Source organism: Scyliorhinus torazame, chromosome 15 (assembly GCF_047496885.1).
Source record: "Scyliorhinus torazame isolate Kashiwa2021f chromosome 15, sScyTor2.1, whole genome shotgun sequence".
In the NCBI taxonomy this organism is placed as follows: domain Eukaryota; kingdom Metazoa; phylum Chordata; class Chondrichthyes; order Carcharhiniformes; family Scyliorhinidae; genus Scyliorhinus; species Scyliorhinus torazame.
This window is the reverse complement of record NC_092721.1, coordinates 205,657,575-205,676,213: the sequence shown is the minus strand read 5'-3', so window position 1 is coordinate 205,676,213 and position 18,639 is coordinate 205,657,575. Positions and strand designations below refer to the sequence as shown.

At 48.2% G+C, this 18,639-nt stretch overlaps 1 protein-coding gene across 1 annotated transcript in view; it reads left to right on the top strand.

The window, feature by feature from the left end:
- Positions 1 to 18,639, top strand: part of rnf121 (ring finger protein 121) — a 122,392-nt gene that overhangs the window by 72,313 nt on the left and 31,440 nt on the right. The window contains exons 4-5 of the mRNA XM_072477492.1: positions 7,394 to 7,548; positions 14,368 to 14,475. Of these exons, the coding sequence (XP_072333593.1) occupies positions 7,394 to 7,548; positions 14,368 to 14,475 (263 nt within the window). The remainder of the gene's footprint in view (positions 1 to 7,393; positions 7,549 to 14,367; positions 14,476 to 18,639) is intronic.

The following is an 18,639-nucleotide window of genomic DNA, read 5'->3' as shown; positions in this document are numbered from 1 at the left end:
CTGGCCGACCTCGGCTTCCCCCGTGACCTCGGCTCGCACCGTGCGACGCCCCCTCCTTCCTGCTTCTCTATTCCCGCCATGATTATCATAGCGCGGGAACCAAGCCCGCGCTTCTCCCTTGGCCCCGCCCCCAATGGCCAACGCCCCATCTCCTCCACCTCCCCTCCTGCCCCCATCACCACCTGTGGGAGAGAGAAAAGTTACCACATCGCAGGATTAGTACATAAAACTCCTCTTTCCCCCCTTTTTAACCCCCCTCTTTGCCCCCCACATTCGCCCCACCACTTTGTTCAAACGTTCTTTTTAATAACCCACTCATTCCAGTTTTTCTTCCACAATAAAAGTCCACGCTTCATCCGCCGTCTCAAAGTAGTGGTGCCTCCCTCGATATGTGACCCACAGTCTTGCCGGTTGCAGCATTCCAAATTTTATCTTCTTTTTATGAAGCACCGCCTTGGCCCGATTAAAGCTCGCCCTCCTTCTCGCCACCTCCGCACTCCAGTCTTGATAAACGCGGATCACCGCGTTCTCCCATTTACTGCTCCGAGTTTTCTTCGCCCATCTAAGGACCATTTCTCTATCCTTAAAACGGAGGAATCTCACCACTATGGCTCTGGGAATTTCTCCTGCTCTCGGTCCTCGCGCCATCACTCGGTATGCTCCCTCCACCTCCAACGGACCCGCCGGGACCTCCGCTCCCATTAACGAGTGCAGCATCGTGCTCACATATGCCCCGACGTCCGCTCCCTCCACACCTTCAGGAAGACCAAGAATCCTCAGGTTGTTCCTCCTTGCGTTGTTTTCCAGTGCCTCCAACCTTTCCACACATCGTTTCTGATGTGCCTCATGCGTCTCTGTCTTCACCACCAGGCCCTGTATGTCGTCCTCATTCTCGGCTGCCTTTGCCTTCACGACCCGAAGCTCCCGCTCCTGGGTCTTTTGTTCCTCCTTTAGCCCTTCGATCGCCTGTAGTATCGGGGCCAACAGCTCTTTCTTCATTTCCTTTTTGATCTCTTCCACACAGCATTTCAAGAACTCTTGTTGTTCAGGGCCCCATGTTAAACTGCCACCTTCCGACGCCATCTTGGTTTTTGCTTGCCTTCCTTGCTGCTGTTCTAAAGGATCCACTGCAATCCGGCCACTTTCTCCTTTTTCCATCCGTATCCAGGGGGGATTCCCTTCTGGTTTACCGCACAGTGTTTTTAGCCGGCAAAATTGCCGTTGGGGCTCCTATCAAGAGCCCAAAAGTCCGTTTCACCGGGAGCTGCCGAAACATGCGACTCAGCTGTTCATCGCCGCACCCGGAAGTCCCCAACAACTTGTATTTCAATAGCAACTTTAACATGGTGAAAGATCCCAGGGTGCTTTACAGGAGCGTTATAAAAAACTGAATCTCACCAAGCCGCATAAGCAGTGGAGGCAGGGTCAATGAATATTTATAATCTTTATTAGTGTTACAAGTAGACTTACAAAAACATTGCAATGAAGTTACAGTGACAAGCCCCTAGTCGCCACATTCCAGCGCCTGTTCCAAGTACGCTGTGGGAGAATTCAGAATGCCCAATTCACCCAACGAGCAATTTTGGGACTTGTGGGAGGAAACCGGAGCACCCGGAGGAACCCACGCGCACACGGGGAGGATGTGCAGACTCCGCACAGACAGTGACCCAAGCTGGAATTGAACCTGGGGCCCTGTAGCTGTGAAGCAATTGTGCTATCCACAATGCTACCCTGCTGCCCGTCCACAATGCTGCCATGCTGCCCGTCCGCGATGCTGCCGTGCTGCCCGTCCACAATGCTGCCGTGCTGCCCGTCCGAAGTGCTGCCCGTCCGCAGTGCTGCCGTGCTGCCCGTCCGCAGTGCTGCCGTGCTGCCCGTCCGCAGTGCTGCCCGTCCGCAGTGCTGCCGTGCTGCCCGTCCGCAGTGCTGCCGTGCTGCCCGTCCGCAGTGCTGCCGTGCTGCCCGTCCGCAGTGCTGCCGTGCTGCCCGTCCGCAGTGCTGCCGTGCTGCCCGTCCGCAGTGCTGCCGTGCTGCCCGTCCGCAGTGCTGCCGTGCTGCCCGTCCGCCGTGCTGCCGTGCTGCCCGTCCGCCGTGCTGCCGTGCTGCCCGTCCGCCGTGCTGCCGTGCTGCCCGTCCGCCGTGCTGCCGTGCTGCCCGTCCGCCGTGCTGCCGTGCTGCCCGTCCGCCGTGCTGCCGTGCTGCCCGTCCGCCGTGCTGCCGTGCTGCCCGTCCGCCGTGCTGCCCGTCCGCCGTGCTGCCGTGCTGCCCGTCCGCCGTGCTGCCGTGCTGCCCGTCCGCCGTGCTGCCCGTCCGCCGTGCTGCCGTGCTGCCCGTCCGCCGTGCTGCCGTGCTGCCCGTCCGCCGTGCTGCCGTGCTGCCCGTCCGCCGTGCTGCCGTGCTGCCCGTCCGCCGTGCTGCCGTGCTGCCCGTCCGCCGTGCTGCCGTGCTGCCCGTCCGCCGTGCTGCCGTGCTGCCCGTCCGCCGTGCTGCCGTGCTGCCCGTCCGCCGTGCTGCCGTGCTGCCCGTCCGCCGTGCTGCCCGTCCGCCGTGCTGCCGTGCTGCCCGTCCGCCGTGCTGCCGTGCTGCCCGTCCGCCGTGCTGCCCGTCCGCCGTGCTGCCGTGCTGCCCGTCCGCCGTGCTGCCGTGCTGCCCGTCCGCCGTGCTGCCGTGCTGCCCGTCCGCCGTGCTGCCGTGCTGCCCGTCCGCCGTGCTGCCCGTCCGCCGTGCTGCCGTGCTGCCCGTCCGCCGTGCTGCCCGTCCGCCGTGCTGCCGTGCTGCCCGTCCGCCGTGCTGCCCGTCCGCCGTGCTGCCCGTCCGCCGTGCTGCCCGTCCGCCGTGCTGCCCGTCCGCCGTGCTGCCCGTCCGCCGTGCTGCCCGTCCGCCGTGCTGCCCGTCCGCCGTGCTGCCCGTCCGCCGTGCTGCCCGTCCGCCGTGCTGCCCGTCCGCCGTGCTGCCCGTCCGCCGTGCTGCCCGTCCGCCGTGCTGCCCGTAACCTCAGCCGTGATCAAATTGAAAAATGGAACAGACCTGAGGCTGGATCTCCTGCAGTAGAATTGGCCGTGAAACTGACGGATTGATGCACAAACCCAATTGGTTCATGATTAACCCTTTCAAGAAGGAAACCTACTGCCCTTACTAAGTCTGGACTCTGTCTTCAGTCCCAGACCAATGAGGATAACGTAATTAGAACAAAGAACAAAGAAATGTACAGCACAGGAACAGGCCCTTCGGCCCTCCAAGCCCGCGCCGACCATACTGCCCGACTGAACTACAATCTTCTACACTTCCTGGGTCCGTATCCTTCTATTCCCATCCTATTCATATATTTGTCAAGATGCCCCTTAAATGTCACTATCGTCCCTGCTTCCACTACCTCCTCCGGTAGTGAGTTCCAGGCACCCACTACCCTCTGCGTAAAAAACTTGCCTCGTACATCTACTCTAAACCTTGCCCCTCTCACCTTAAACCTATGCCCCCTAGTAATTGACCCCTCTACCCTGGGGAAAAGCCTCTGACTATCCACTCTGTCTATGCCCCTCATAATTTTGTATACCTCTATCAGGTCGCCCCTCAACCTCCTTCGTTCCAGTGAGAACAAACCGAGTTTATTCAATCGCTCCTCATAGCTTATGCCCTCCATACCAGGCAACATTCTGGTAAATCTCTTCTGCACCCTCTCTAAAGCCTCCACATCCTTCTGGTAGTGTGGCGACCAGAATTGAACACTATACTCCAAGTCTGGCCTAACTAAGGTTCTATACAGCTGCAACATGACTTGCCAATTCTTATACTCAATGCCCCGGCCAATGAAGGCAAGCATGCCGTATGCCTTCTTGACTACCTTCTCCACCTGTGTTGCCCCTTTCAATGACCCTCTGAAGTGGCCTAGAAAACCCCGAGGTGATGTGCAATAAATGACAGTCTTGGCCAGTGATGCCCACATCCCAATACCAAATTTTTGAAGTCAAGGACAGTGTGGTGGCGGATGGGCTATTTAGGCTATGCATTGTACAATGTGACTGGAACAATTTGCATAGCAAGTGTACAGTCACTCCAGGATCTTTATATCAGTTCAATGTGGCTGAACAGGTTCCTCATCGAAAGCTGTGGGAATAACATGCATACTGCAGTGTTAATAGGAGGCCCCAAGAGGGTTGCCTCCATCAAGGCTGCCAAGGCCTGGGGGCGGAATGGCAAAGAAGTGGAAAGAGGGACCCAGATGTTCACTCTTCACCCATGTGATTGTTGGTGGCACAGTTCTCCCAGTCCTGTCTTCGTCCACTGGAATTTTCAGACTCCTCAGTCATCCTGTATTAATTCTTTTTTTTATTGCTACATCAACAACTTGTATTTCAATAGCAACTTTAACATGGTGAAAGATCCCAGGGTGCTTTACAGGAGCGTTATAAAAAACTGAATCTCACCAAGCCGCATAAGCAGTGGAGGCAGGGTCAATGAATATTTATAATCTTTATTAGTGTTACAAGTAGACTTACAAAAACACTGCAATGAAGTTACAGTGACAAGCCCCTAGTCGCCACATTCCAGCGCCTGTTCCAAGTACGCTGTGGGAGAATTCAGAATGCCCAATTCACCCAACGAGCAATTTTGGGACTTGTGGGAGGAAACCGGAGCACCCGGAGGAACCCACGCAGACACGGGGAGAACGTGCAGTCTCCGCACCGACAGTGACCCAAGCCGGGAATCGAACCTGAGACCTTGCCACTTTGAAATAACAGTGCTAACCACTGTGCTACCGTGCTGCCCAGGGGAAGATAGAGTCCATTTTTTTTGGGGGGGGGGGGCTGTTTCTTATTGAGTTTTCATATTTTATATCCAACAAATTATAAATTACACATTTTCAGAAAAAAAACCCGCACTTATATTTAGAAGTTAGTATCTTCATAACCACCACCCCTTTTCTTGCGCTACTGGTTGCTGGCTATGAACAGGTCTTGAAACAAGTTGGTGAATGGCTTCCATGTTCTAAGGACTCCCTCTTCCGATCCGCAGACGGGGATTTTATTTCCTCCAGCCTGAGAAATTCCGCTAGGTCGGACGGCCAGTTTGCAGCCTTGGGTGGTGCTGCCGATTGGTCCTCCACCTCCGGGAAGAGCCTGCTCATTCGAGTTCTGGTTAGGTGCGCTCTGTGCACCACCTTTACCTGCGTTAGGCTCAGCCCTGCACAAGGAGGTGAAGATCACCCTGTGCAGTGCTTCGATCCAGAGTTCAGACCAAGGCAGGCCAGCAGCACGGTTCGATTCCCGTACCAGCCTCCCCGAACAGGCGGCGCAATGTGGCGACTAGGGGCTTTTCACAGTAACTTTATTTGAAGCTTACTTGTGACAATAAGCGATTTTCATTTCATTCCCCTTTCTCCAAGCCCGGTTCCTGCTCCCATTTTTTCCGGGTCTCGTCCAGTGCGGGGGAGCATACTTCCTCCAGCAGTATCCCATACTTGTCCCCACTGTTCCCCTCCCCAAGGTCACCCGCATCCAGCAGTCTTTCTACTAGTGTGTATCCTGGTATCTGGGGTACATCGTTGTTTCTTTGTGGAGGAAGTTTTTAACCTGAATGTACTTCAGGTTGTTTCCTCTCAGCAACTGGAACCTCTCCATGAGTTCCTCCAGCGTCGCCACTCTACCATTCGTGTACATGCCCCCAACCGTCAGAGCCCCGTTGTCCTGTCTCCACCTTTTGAAGGTGCCGTCCATTATTGTGGGGGTGAACCTATGGTTGTCGCAGATGGGGGCCATTGTACTTTTTTTACATATTTCTTTAAGTCTTGTTACACAACTGAATGTTTTGGTCTCCAGTCTATAATGAGGAACAATTGCACTTCCCGTACTGCTGAAAAAAGAGACACGCTGTCGAAGCTTTTTGTCGTGTACTCATCAGGACAGATTTGCAAGAATACCAATTGCCAAGGGAACAACAATTTATACAATTCCTTGGTGCATTCTCCATGGCAATGTCTCTACCAATCAGAGTTCACTTGCCAACCAATCAGCAGCCTCTTTCGTGCAGGATAAATTGTTGCTCTCTTTACAATTGGTATTCTTGCGAATCTGCCCTATGAGTGCAAGACGAGAAAGCTTTGACAGTGTATCTCTTGTTTTCAGCAGTAATCAAGTCCTGTACTACCAAACGCCTAATTGCACTTCTGTGGAATCCCCTACGCATCTTTGCTATATTTTGAGTAGTCTCCCCCTTCATTTCTAGACCAGGGCACTGATGCAAGATAATTGACAAATGTCTGAGGTGAATTCATTTTTCCGCAATGCGTTTTGTGATCAGTGATACACTGCCTGAAAGGGCAGGATAAGTAGATTCAATAGTAACTTTCAAAAGAGAAATGAATGATTGTTTGAAGGGAGCAAAATTACAGGGCTGTGGAGAAAGAGCAGGGGAGGAAAGCGAATTGGATAGCTCTTTCAAAGGGTTAAATGCATTCCTTATCTGCTGTAAGATTCAAAGTGAAATATGCCTTAATACTGTTATCATCTTCTCGTGCAATGTCCCTTCAAATTGCTCCAGGGCATACTTGGACCTGCGCTCTCCAACCTAATGTTAAACAGATTCAAAACAGACTTGTGTCCTTTAATTGTTTAATCACAGTTCAAGTGGGTATAATTATGAAAACTTCTAGCTCCCACATTGTGCTTCACTGAAAACCTAAATGCCTGTTATTATCTTGTGAATATAAACTTGTAAATAACAAATTCAAGTAGAATATTTTCAAAGTGAGGGGGGCACTGGCATGGAGTAATGTTTTGGGTGCAGCCGAGACATAGAACAGACCGCAGGCAGGCTGACGAGGTTTGAGTGCTCTTCCAATAATGCATTGTTAGGACACTGCCAGTGAAATGTGGCCTGGACTGAGGAAATGGATCTCCAGAAATGAGAGATTGAGTTGGCTAGGATTCTATTCGCTGGAGTTCAGAATGAAGGGGAGGGGACCTCAGAGAAACTATTACATTTTAACAGGACTGGATGCTGGAAAGATGTTCCTGAAGGTAGGGGCGTCCAGAACCAGGGGTCCCATTCTGAGGATACAAGGTAGACCATTTAGGACGGAGATGAGGAAAAATTTCTTCACCCAGAGGGTGGTGAGCCTGTGGAATTCACTACCACAGAAAACAGTTGAGGCCAAAACACTACATTTTCAAGAAGCAGTTAGATATAGCACTTTGGGTGAAGGGGATCAAAGAACATGGGGGGGAAACAGGATTAGGCTATTGAGTTGGATGATCAGCCATGATGATGAATGGCAGAGCAGGCTCCAATGGCCTCCTCCTGTTCCTATTTTCTTTGTTTCTTCTGGATCCTGTACACGGATGTGCATCAAGTGTGAGTGTATGATGTTAAACTTGTGTTTTGTGATCTCACACAGCTCGTGACACTGTTCCAGATGTGGGTGGTGCCCCTGTATTTCACAGCTAAACTGCACTGGTGGAGGTTCCTAGTGATCTGGGTGCTGTTCTCTATAATCACAGCCTTTATTACTTTCCGGGCAACGCGGAAACCACTAGAGGGAACGACGCCCAGGTAACTTGCTTTGTGAATGAGGGAAACCTGCAGGGCGATTCTACCCCTTTCACCGTCCCTTCACCGTCTTTCTGTTTCAGCATTAGATACTGAACTGACATTTCCCCAGGCCAAAACTCCTGAGAGAGGGCCGCTGCCCAGATAAGGGTGTTAAACTGAGGTCCCGTTATCCTCATGAGTCACTCTTCTATGCTGGTTATTTAGTTGTGCTGAGATCCTGAAACACATTAAAAATACATGTTCTTTATTTTTGGGTGCCTCATCTCGGTTGACAGTTCAATGCATTATGGAAGGAATACTTCCTGCCATGTATTCTACTTGCCTTTCAAACCTTTGTTCCAGTTTGCCAGCTGAAACTCCCTAAGAGTGATCCAGGTGCCCAGGCTAATCCTCTGAAGGTGGGTTCAAATCCCACCCCAGCTACTGGTGAAATTTGGATTCCGTTAATAAATCTGGAATATAAAACGAGTCGCAGTTGTGGCAACGATGAAACTATCATTGATTGCTGTAAAACCCCTTGGTTCACTCATGGCATTAAATCCCATTGCTCCACTTTGCCCGGTCTCATTATAGCCGCCATCTCACCCTGGTGCAAAGACCAGTTATTATCAACAACGTGTGACAAACGTGTCTCTCTCTGAATATATGATTTTGAGTTGGGAGAAGAAGTGGACCGTCCAGTCCCTCGAGCCTGCTCCGTGATTCAACAAGTTCATGGCTGGTCTGATTATGTCCTCAACTCCATATTTCTGCCTACTCCTGATAATCTTTGACTACTTGTTATTCAAGAATCTATTATGGACAGCACGGTAGCACATTCGATAGCACTGCTGCTTCACAGCATCAGGGACCCGGGTTTGATTCCCGGCTTGGGTCACTGTCTGTGCGGAGTCTGCACGTTCTCGCCGTGTCTGCGTGGGTTTCTTCCGGTTTCCTCCCACAAGTCCCGAAAGACATGCTCGTTAGGTGAATTGGGCATTCTGAATTCTCCCTCTGTGTACCCGAACAGGCGCCGGAGTGTGGCGACTAGGGGCTTTTCACAGTAACTTCATTGCAGCGTTAATGTAAGCGTACATGTGACAATAAAGATTATTCTTATTATTACCTCTGCCTTAAAAATATTCATTGCCTTGCCGCCACTGCTCTCCCTGGAAGAGAGTTTCAAAGACTGAGGGCTCTCTGAGAGAAAAGAATGGCTTGGTTAATCACTCACTAACCCGATCAAAGGTTGTGGTGAGACGGGTAAAGAACATCTCCTGGTCCATGTGTATCACACAGCTATGTTAATGTTTGAGGGTAGCAGAGCAGTTACATCATTGGAGGAATAATCCAGAGGCCTGATCAAGTGCTTCAGAGACTTGGAGTTCATATTCCATCGTGACAGCTTGTGGAGTTCAAATTCAATTCATTAATTAAAAGCGGAATGACAGGCTAGTTTCAGTAACGGCGACTATGAAATTACCAGATTGCTGTGCCAACCCACCTGGGTTACTTAATGTCTTTTAGAGAAGGGAATGTACCATCCTCACCCGGTCCGGCTTGCATGTGGCTCCAGATCCACAACAATGCGAGCTCCCTCCGCTTCCCTTGAAATGGCCCAGCAAGCTACTCCTTTATATTCAACAAGGCAGCTCACCACCACTTGCTGAAGGGAAATTAGGGATTGGCAATAACTGCTGGCCTAGTCAGTGACACCCACATCCCATGAACAATAAAAACTCAAGCCCCCCCCCCTTCAGTATATCCTTCTATCCTTTTCCCCTTCGAGTGAACTCTCCGAAACAAACTACAGGAAGGATAAAGCTTCATGCGATGTCATCTACACTGAGCAGCTCGGGCGTGGCGCCCGGAACATTAAACAAAACCCCAAACTCCCCCCACTTGTGGAAAGAGTGTGAATCCCTGTGAACTTGTTCATTGAAGTGAATTAGTGCTGGGGAACGGCACATTCAACAGCAAGGCAGCACTAAGCTTGTTCCACATTTTCACTTCCTGGGCAGGTACAGCATGGGTTAGATACAGAGTACAACTCCCTCTACACTGTCCCCATCACCAGGGCAAGTACAGTATGGGGTCAGATACGCAGAATTGTTACAGCACAAAAGGAGGCCATTCGACCCGTTTTTCTGCACTGGCTCTCCAAATGACCAATTCACCTAGTATCATTGCCCCCCCCATTTTCCCCGTAACTGAACCTATTTCCTTTTCAGATAACAGTCTAATTCTCTTTTGAATACTTCAATTGAACCTACCTCTCCCACACTCAAGGCAGTGCATCCCGGACCTTAACCTCCGTGAAAAAAGATTTTCCTCCTATCGCCTTGCACCTTTGACCAATTACTTTAAATCTGTGCCCTCTCGATCTCGATGCTTCCACCAACACGAGCAATGTCTCTCTCTCTGCTCTGTGCAGACCCCTCATGTCTTTGAACACCTCCATCAAATCCCCTCCGCCTTCTCTTTTCCAAGGAAATAGTTCCAACTTCTCCAATCCATCTTTCTAACTGAATCTCCTGATTGCTGGAACCATTCTCAAGAATCTTTTCTCCACTCTTTCTGATGTCTTCACATGTTTCCTAACATCTGGGACCTAAAGGCGGGCGCTGTACTCCAGCTGATTCTGAACTAGTGTCGTATGCAAGCCTAGCATAACCTCCTTGCCCTTGTACTCTATGCCCCTATTAATAAATCGGATACTATACGCTTCATTATCCACTCTCTCAACCTGTCCTTTCACCCACAATGATTTGTGCTCATGTACACCCAGGTCCCTCTACTCCTGCAGCTCCTTTAGAATTGTACCGTTTATTTTGTATTATCTCCATGTTCTTCCTACCAAAATGAATCGCTTTGCATTTCTCCACATTAATCTTCATCTTCCACTTTTTCCCCAATTCCACCAACTTGCCTATGTCCTTTTGAAGTTCTACACTATCCTCCCCACAGTTTACAGTGTTTCCAAGTTTTTTTTATCACCTGCAAATTTAAAATTTGGCCAAGGCCAAGGATCCCATTACTGAACCCTGGGGAACTCCACTGCAACCCTTTCCCCAGCCTGAAAAGGATTCATTAACTGCTGCTCTCTTTTTCTTGTCCCTCAACCAATTTCTTATCCATGTTGCCGCTGTATCTTTTATTCCATGAGCTATAACTTTGCTCACAAGTCTGTTGCGTGGCACTGTTACAAATGCCTTTTGAAAGTCTTAAGTACACTACATTAACAGCTTTGCCCTCGTCACCCCTCTCTGTTACCTCATCAATACACTGTTTTCCATAAAGAATGAATGTCTTTCATTCATGAACTTGCATTTGTCCATGCGATGAGTAAATTTTCAGATGACACTAAAGTCAGTGGAGTTGAGGACAGTGCGGAAGGATGTTACAAGTTACAGAGGGACATAGATAAGCTGCAGCGCTGGGCTGAGAGGTGGCAAATGGAGTTTAATGCAGAAAAGTGTGAGGTAATTCATTTTGGAAGGAATAACAGGAAGACGGAGTACTGGGCTAATGGTAAGATTCTTGGCAGTGTGGATGAGCAGAGAGATCTCGGTGTCCATGTACATAGATCCCTGAAAGTTGCCACCCAGGTTGAAAGGGTTGTTAAGAAGGCGTACGGTGTGTTAGCTTTTATTGGTAGAGGGATTGAGTTTCGGAGCCATGGGGTCATGTTGCAGCTATACAACACTCTGGTACGGCCGCATTTGGAGTATTGCGTGCCATTCTTGTCACCACATTATAGGAAGGAAGTGGAAGCATTGGAAAGGGTGCAGAGGAGATTTACCAGAATGTTGCCTGGTATGGAGGGAAGATCTTATGAGGAAAGGCTGAGGGACTTGAGGCTGTTTTCGTTAGAGAGAAGAAGGTTAAGAGGTGACTTAATTGAGGAATAAACGAGATGATCAGAGGATTAGATAGGGTGGACAGTGAGAGCCTTTTTCCTCGGATGGTGATGTCTAGCACGAGGGGACATAGCTTTAAATTGAGGGGAGATAGATATAGGACAGATGTCAGAGGTAGGTTCTTTACTCAGAGAGGAGTAAGGGCGTGGAATGCCCTGCCTGCAACAGTAGTGGACTCGCGGCATTCAAATGGTAATTGGATAGACATATGGACGATAAGGGAATAGTGTAGATGGGCTTTAGAGTGGTTTCACAGGTCGGTGCAACATCGAGGGCCGAAGGGCCTGTACTGCGCTGTAATGTTCTATGGTCTATGATTAATTTTGTCCTGTATCATTATTTCTAGAATTTTCCCCACCACAGAAGTTAAACTGGCCTGTAGTTGCTGGACTTAACTTTACACCCTTTTTTGAACAAGGTTGTAACATTGCAATTCTCCGGTTGTAGGTCTTAAGGAAGACTGGTAAATTCTGGCCAGTGCCCATTTGCATTTCCATGCATCTCATCTGGTCCTGGTGTCTTATCAACTTTAAGTACAGGCAGTTGACCTAATACCACCACCTGATCAATTTTAAACCCCCTGCTGTGTTAATTACCTCCTCTTTCACCATGCCCTGGATAAAATCTTGTTCCTTGGCAAAGACAAAGAATTCATTTCATAACTTAGCCATGCCCTCTGCTCCATGTGTAAATGCGCTTTTTGGTCCCGAGTCGGCCCTATTCCTCCTTTTACCATCCTTTTATTATTTATATGCCCAGAAAACTTTGAGATTCCCTTTTATGTTAACTGCAAGCCTCTCTTCAGACCCCCTCTTTGCTTCTATTATTTTATTTTTCACTTTCCCTCTGAACCTTCTATATTCAGCTTGGTTCTCCATTATATTATCCATCTGACATCTGTCGTAAGCACACTTTTCTTGCTTCATCTTAATTTAATTTTTTGTAAATTCCATCCTGAAAGTTACAAAGCCAATGTGCAGCGTGGACAGGACAAATCCCTAATCCATTTCATTGCCAGCTCTGAAAACCAATTCCAATTCAAATTGAAGCTATTTCATGGCCTCCACAAGAGAGACATACGGGATCCAATCGGACAAGAAACGGCATCGCCCCTCACCTTGGGCTTCACCTTAACCAAAAGGCCGAGAAACAATCTTTTTAATCTTAATTCCCATTTCTTTTGTCATCCAGGAAGCTCTGGATTTGTTTGCCCTTCCTTTCCCCTTCGAGGGAGTATACATTGATTCTGCCCGAGCAATCTTTGAAGGTAGCCCATTGTTCAGCTCCCATTTTTACTGCTAACCTTTTCCTTGAGCTTATTCAGCCCAGATCCATTCGTACCCCGTTGAAGTTGGCTTTCCCCCCCCTCGAGTTAATTATTCTTACATAACGCTAAACGTTATGATATAATGACCACAGTCCCCGACAGTTTCCTCTGCACTGTCCCACCATTTATGGGGAGATGGTTGTGTAATATCAGTGCTAATGTCACTAGACGGGTGATCCAAAGACCCAGGCTAGTGATCTGGGGGCGTTGGTTCAAATCCAGCCACGGTGGCTGGCGGAATTATAAAAGTCAATTAATAAATCTGGATTATAAAGCTAGTCTCCGTAATGGTGACCATGAAGCTGATTGTTTGTTGCACAATGAAATCTGGTTCACATTACCTTTCGGGAAGGAAATCTGCCAACCCTGCCTCGTTTGGCCTAAATCTGACTCCACATACTGTGGTGGATTCTTAACTGCATAGAGAGTAAAGCTCCCTCTACACTGTCCCAGGACAGGTACAGCATGTAGTTAGATACAGAGTAAAGCTCCCTCTGGAATATCCCCATCAAACACTCCCAGGGCAGGTACAGCAAGAGGTTAGATACAGAGTAAAGCTCCCTCTACACTGTCCCCAGCAAACACTCCCAGGACAAGTACAGCACGGTGTTAGATACAGAGTAAAGCTCCCTCTACACTGTCCCCATCAAACACTCCCAGGAAAGGTACTACACGGGGTTAGATACAGACTAAAGCGCCCTCTTCAGCGTCCCCAGCACACACTCTCAGGACAGGGACAGCATGGGGTTAGATACAGAGTAAAGCTCCCTATACACTCCCCATCAGACACTCCCAGGACAGGTACAGCATGGGGTTAGATACAGAGTAAAGCTCCCTCTACATTGTCCCCATCAAACACTCCCAGGACAGGGACAGCACGGGGTTAAATAGAGAGTAAAGCATCCTCTACACTGTCCCCATCAAACACACCCTGGACAGGTACAGCACGGGGTTAAATAGAGAGTAAAGCTGCCTCTACACTGTCCCGATCAAACACTCCCAGGACAGGTACAGCACAGGGTTAGATACAGAGTAAAGCTCCCTCTATATTGTCCCCATCAAACACTCCCAGGACAGGGACAGCACGGGGTTAAATAGAGAGTAAAGCTGCCTCTACACTGTCCCCATCAAACACTCCCAGGACAGGGACAGCACGGGGTTAAATAGAGAGTAAAGCTGCCTCTACACTCCCCATCAAACACTTCCAGGACAGGTACAGCATGGATTTGATGGTGCTCTGACTTTGTGCAGCAACCTCTGAAGAAACCCTTATTGGACCTGTGTGGGACTTTGTAGTTTGCGCTCCTGGCCGGTCACTGGTTATATAGATTTGCAATGAATTTACAGCACAGAAGGATGGCCTTCAGCCAAACTGGTCCATTCTGGTGTGTATACTCCTCATGGGTCTCCTCCCATTCTACATTATCCAACCGTACCAGCATATTGGTTAATAAACACAGTTTTGTCTTGTGTCCAGTGTATAACTGAGACAGCTCAGTTAATTTCACATGAGAGTTTAACATTGCCGCTGTTTTCCATATTTGGTTCTTTAGGACACATCCTTACTCACACTGTCTTTCTTTTCTGTTACAGGCTGGTTTATAAATGGTTTCTCCTACTCTACAAATTAAGCTATGCCAGTGGGATCGTGGGCTATGCTGGAGTTATGTTCACTCTCTTTGGTATAAACTTATTATTTAGGTAAGTGTTTTGACATTTAACTTAAAAAGCATTAAAGAATGTTTGAAGGGACTGAACTTAAACAATGAACACGTGAGACAGAATTTTGCTCGTCAAAAACAGTAATGTTAGTTCTGAGAAAATGGAATTTTCTGATTGCAATGTGTAGCTTTTTGTGAATTTTCCGGATCCAATATCTAGATTGAGCACAACAGGAAGGTGAGATGAAAATTGAAGTTGCTGCTACTCTGCACAGTAATGTTATTGGGTTAATATCCTGTAATTTCCTGCCAAAGTTTATTGCTAAACCTCTATTGCCACATTGACTGCAGGGGTTCCAAAGCCCACCATAACCCTTGCAAGAATATAGGATGGGAAATAAATGCCCACATTCCGGAGTACAAAGATTTATTAGAAAATCACGCGTCGCCTCATAAATTGTTACATAATTAAGTGAAAGTTGATCTGTGGCACTGTGATGACCCATATTTGATTTGATTTATTATTGTCACATGTATTAGTATACAGTGAAAAGCATTGTTTCTTGCCTGCTGTACTAACAATGTGTACTGTACATAGGGAAGGAAGGAGAGACTGCAGAATATAATAAGAACTAGGAGCAGGAGTAGGCCACCTGGCCCCTCGAGCCTGCTCCACCATTCAATGAGATCATGGCTGATCTTTTGTGGACTCAGCTCCACTTTCCGGCCCGAACACCATAACCCTTAATCCCTTTATTCTTCAATAATAGTTATTGCAAGGTGTAGAGATCAACTTAATACGAGGTAGGTCCATTCAAATGTCTGATGGCAGTAGGGAAGAAGCTGTTCTTGAGTTGGTTGGTACGTGACCTCAAACTTTGGTATCTTTTTCCTGACGGAAGAAGGTGGAAGAGAGTATGTCCGGGGTGCGTGGGGTCCTTAATTATTCTGGCTGCCTTTCCGAGGTAGTGGGAATTGTAGACAGAATCAATGGACGGGAGGCTGGTTTGCGTGATGGTGGAAACGCCTGCCTTTTCTTTTGTGCGATGTACCTTTAAGTCCAAAATGGTCTGGTGAGTATTCTGAAAGAGAGTTAATTGCATTTCAGAACACTTGAGAATTTAGGTGAGAGAAAAGATGCAGAGTTATTCCCAAATGGAACAGGTTTCTGTTCGGCTATTTTTGAACAGATCCTGGTGTTGAAGCAGAACTCTGAGACTATTCTCAGCAGAGACTGTTACAGTGAGTTAGAGAGTTGGAAAGTGCAAAGAGCTGAAGACTAGAAGGGCAAGGGATTGTGGATTGTCCAGGACCCATTGCTGCTGCTACAGTGTTGCCAGAGACCACCCGAGACAATTTAAAGGGACCGGAGCAGGGGATCTGGGGTGTCGTGTCCTTGGGACTATCATGACCTGAGGGAGAGGGTTTGTAGACATGTGCACCGTCAGTGATAACCGTGTCCAGGGACTTCGGATTCAATACAGCTTCTGGTGACTGTGACTCTGCAGCCCAACAATTGAGTGGGAACTGAGGGATCCTACATAGCGGAGGCTGAGTTGGAAAGGCTGTGAGATTGCATGTGATCGCACATTTGTGTGCAAAGTAATGAGTGCTTGTAATCAAGTGAGGTGCATTTTTATTCTATTTATTGATTGAAGTGAAATTTAGGTCTTTGTTTAAACTGTCCTCCTTATTAACTGTTGTTTAATTATATTGGTTTTACTTGGTTTGTTACAGTAAAAGCTTTAAAGTGTCCATCAGATTTATTTCTATTTAAAAAGTTATTAGTGTCCATGGGGACTGCAGCAGTACTTGGCAGTTGGGCCAAGGCTTGTTTACCCATTGGAGCCGTATAACATTGGAGCCGTATAACGAGCTGGCTTTCATCAGCTGCAAGCTGTTCCTGGATGACTTTTAGATTTGTTCCCTTTGTTTTACTGTATATTGTCGCATCTTGTTCTTCCAATCAATATGATTCTCGATCCTGGAGGTTGACATATGTGTCATACTTTTTTTGTTAAATGCGAAAGTCGAGTACTTGTTAGTTCAAGCATCTGGATATTAACAGCTTTGTCCTGGTCTCTGAGTTATGTATGCCATTTTTTGATGGGAATTTTAATTACATAGAATGGCTACACCACAGGAGGCCATTCAGCCTGTCGCGTCCATGCCAGCTCTCTGCAGGAGCAACTCTCCAAGTTCCACCCTTTTCCTTACCATACAAATGGTTTATTTTCTGATGATTAACCAGTTCCCTTTTGAAAGCCAAGTTAAATTGCCTCTACTAGACTTTCGGCCAGTGCATTCCAGGTCCTAACCCCTCTCTGTGTAAAGACGTTTTTCCTCATGGCCTTTGTTCTTTTCCTGTTCACCTTAAATCAATGCCATCTGGTTCTCGACCCTTCCACAAGTGGAACAGTCTCTCCCTGTCTATTCTGTCCAGCCTGCTTGTGATCTATCAAATATCCTCCCAACCTTCTCCAAGGAAACCAGTCCCAGTGTCTCCAATCTATCCACGTAACTGAAGTCCCTCATCTCTGAAACCGTTCTCGTGTATCTTTTCTGCACGTTCTCTAAAGCCTTCCTATCTTTACTAAAGTGCAGTGCCCAGAATTAAATGTTGAGGGTGAATCAGAGTTTTAAAAGTCTCACCACAACTTCCTTACTTTTGTACTTTATAAAGTGCAGGATCCCATTTGCCTTGACCTTTCTCTCAACTTTCACAACCTGTTTGTCACCTTCAGTGGTTTCCACACTTGTACGCCAAGCTCTCTATTCCTGCATACCATCATACCGGTACCAAAGACGAACCAGGCAACGTGCCTCAATGACTACCGTCCGGTGGCCCTGACTTCAGTCGTAATGAAGTGCTTCGAGAGGTTGATCATGAAGCGCATCACCTCCATACTCCCAGAACGCCTTGATCCACTGCAATTCGCATACCGCTGCAACCGGTCCACATCAGACACCATTTCCCTGGTCCTACACGCATCCCTAGAGCATCTCAAAAACAAGGACTCCTACATTAGACTCCTATTTATTGACTACAGCTCCGCCTTCAACACCATAATCCCAGCCAAGCTCATAACAAAGCTCTAAAACCTAGGACTTGGCTCCCCACTCTGCAACTGGATCCTCGATTTTCTGACTAACAGACCACAATCAGTAAGAATGAACAACAATACCACCTCCACAATAGTCCTCAATACCGGGGCCCTGCAAGGCTGTGTAGTTAGCCCCCTACTCTACTCCCTGTACACACACGACTGCGTGGCAAAACTTGGTTCCAACTCCATCTACAAATTTGCTGACGATACGACCATAGTGGGCCGGATCTCGAATAACGATGAGTCCGAATACAGGAGGGAGATAGAGAACCTAGTGGAGTGGTGTAGCGACAACAATCTCTCCCTCAATGCCAGCAAAACTAAAGAGCTGGTCATTGACTTCAGGAAGCAAAGTACTGTACACACCCCTGTCAGCATCAACGGGGCTAAGGTGGAGATGGTTAGCAGTTTCAAATTCTTAGGGGTGCACATCTCCAAAAATCTGTCCTGGTCCACCCACGCCGACGCTACCACCAAGAAAGCACAACAGCGCCTATACTTCCTCAGGAAACTAAGGAAATTCGGCATGTCCACATTAACCCATACCAACTTTTACAGATGCACCATAGAAAGCATCCTATCTGGCTGCATCACAGCCTGGTATGGCAACTGCTCGGCCCAGGTCCGCAAGAAACTTCAGAGTCGTGAAAACAGCCCAGTCCATCCATTGACTCCATCTACACCTCCCGCTGCCTGGGGAAAGCGGGCAGCATAATCAAAGACCCCTCCCACCCGGCTTACTCACTCTTCCAACTTCTTCCATCGGGCAGGAGATACAGAAGTCTGAGAACACGCACGAACAGACTCAAAATCAGCTTCTTCCCCACTGTCACCAGACTCCTAAATGACCCTCTTATGGACTGACCTCATTAACACTACACCCTGTATGCATCATCCGATGCCGGTGTTTATGTAGTTACATTGTACATCTTGTGTTGCCCTATTATGTATTTTCTTTTCTTCCCTTTTCTTCCCATGTACTTAATGATCTGTTGAGCTGCTCGCAGAAAAATACTTTTCACTGTACCTCGGTACACATGACAATAAACAAATCCAATCCAATGCTTTATATTTGTTTTATATCCTGTCCCTTTATT